This window comes from Propithecus coquereli, unplaced genomic scaffold, assembly GCF_000956105.1.
Source record: "Propithecus coquereli isolate 6110/MARCELLA unplaced genomic scaffold, Pcoq_1.0 Scaffold120, whole genome shotgun sequence".
Classification (NCBI taxonomy): domain Eukaryota; kingdom Metazoa; phylum Chordata; class Mammalia; order Primates; family Indriidae; genus Propithecus; species Propithecus coquereli.
The window spans coordinates 2,878,999-2,880,804 of record NW_012136081.1 but is presented as its reverse complement, the minus strand read 5'-3'; the positions used below and the strand labels follow the sequence as shown (position 1 = coordinate 2,880,804).

Genomic DNA, 1,806 nt, shown 5'->3' with positions numbered 1-1,806 from the left:
CACATGAAGTTCAATAAAAGAAAATGTTCGTTGTGCTTTTTTCTGGACGTTATTGCTACTACTCATTTCACGATTATCGCTGAGAACAACGTTGTCAGATAGAGGATATTAAGAAGTGACCACTCCAGGTGTCAAATATGCCAGATACACCCTGCCACCAGGCACGGCGCAGAGCTCTTTCACGGATTGAAGTAAGAATGGCAGCGACAGTGAGTTATGGTCGAGCACTCACTGTGTGTGCGGCGCTGCTCTGAGCGCTTCCTAAGCATTAAGTGATATAAACTTCACGCTGGGGAACGGTGGATTTGAACTTGATCAAAGTCCTGCAGCCAGGGGCTCAGTGGGAACACAATCCCCGGTGGGTCCATCTCAAAAACCTGCACTCTGAACCCCACGCCCCGTCCCCACCCCGCACCACCCCCACCCCGCAGTCCCGCCTGGTGGAAGGGAGGCATCGGCCAAGCCCTGGTAGGATTCTGAACCACATCACAGGCCAGAAAGAGGAAAAGCCAGAGCTGGGAATGTGCTGCCAGGGCTGGCCACGGGGTGAGTCGCCTGACACCACAAAAGGCCCCTGCGGTCAGGGCCTGGGGCTGCAGGTTCAGCCCCAAAAGCCCGTGCCCTGCCCGGGTCTGGCTCAGGGGGGCAGCACCCAACCTGTGTGGAGAGACCTGGCCCCCGCTGCCTCCCTCCCGAGGGTCGCGTTTCAGGCAGGGCGGCCTCAGACCGGCCCTGGCCGGGGCAAGGACTGAGCCGACAACTCCAACAGGTGGCCCTGACCGCCCGGGGACACCGGACGCCAGCCGCTGATGGAGGTGCGGTCCCTACATCTTCCAGGATCCTCTCTCCGAAGTAAAAAGTCGGGCTCCAGGACAAGGAGCCACCATTAAAACACGACCCCCACCCTCCCCGCCCCCACACTTACAATGGGCGCGCGCATCTTCTTTTGGTGTCGTGGACCCTCAGTGCCAGCCTCGGTCTCGCTTTATCAGCTGCGTAAATACCTGAGGCAGGGGGAGCAGGGATTGAGTATGTCATTAACAGGCAACAGCGTCCCCAAGCCCCCAGCGGACGGTGGCATGTGGCGGGGAGAACTTGGAGTGCGCCTCCGACCCCGCCGGGAACAAGCACCTCGCTCCCTTCCAGTGTCTCGCTGACTCCCTCCCCGCTCCCGCCCTTGGCCTTGAACGGATGGATCCCTGGCAGGGGGCAGGGATGGTGCACGGACACCCGACACCCAGGCGGCGACACCCTGGCGGCGGGCGGGCTGAGTCGGGCGGGTACGCAGGAGGCCGCGGCGGCTCCGGGCTGCTCCTCCAACTGGTTTACTCTCGCCCGCCCGGCTCAATCCTCCACCTCCAGGGCAGGCCTCGGCCGGGAGGAGCATCCCAAGCATCTCACCCTTCTCTGCGTCCGAAAGGACCGCTCCACCCACCGCGCGGCCGCCCCGGCAGTGGGAACCGCTCTAATGGCCGCAGGGTCCGGGCCAGCGTGAGGTCACCCGGCCCCTCCCCGTGTGGCCGGCTAATGGGAGCGGCGCAGAGCTCCCTGCCCCGGCCTCTGGGGACCGCAGGATGCCTCCCGCTCCCTCTGCGCCGCCTCTCCCCACGCCCTCCTGCGGCCCGGATCCAGGCCCTGCAACCCGCCTTCGCCGCCGCCCTGCGCCCCGCACTCCCCGGCGCCCAGCCTGGGTACACGTTGCGCTCTGCCTGAAGTCCGCATACCCATCCCACCGCAGGGTCACGATCGGTTTCCCTATCTCTTTCGTTCAAGAGTGGCCGCGTAGTTTAAAAACGGATGGAGGCC

General features: G+C 63.7%; 1 protein-coding gene across 1 annotated transcript in view; it reads right to left on the bottom strand.

Annotated features, from left to right (window-relative positions):
- Positions 1–1,452, bottom strand: part of PLA2G16 (phospholipase A2, group XVI) — a 26,672-nt gene extending 25,220 nt beyond the window's left edge. Inside the window, exons 1-2 of the mRNA XM_012665667.1 lie at positions 1,402–1,452; positions 926–1,004 (exon numbers count right to left, since the gene is read on the bottom strand). Of these exons, the coding sequence (XP_012521121.1) occupies positions 926–940 (15 nt within the window). The 5' untranslated portion in view covers positions 941–1,004; positions 1,402–1,452. The remainder of the gene's footprint in view (positions 1–925; positions 1,005–1,401) is intronic.
- Between the last annotated feature and the right edge of the window lie 354 nt (positions 1,453–1,806).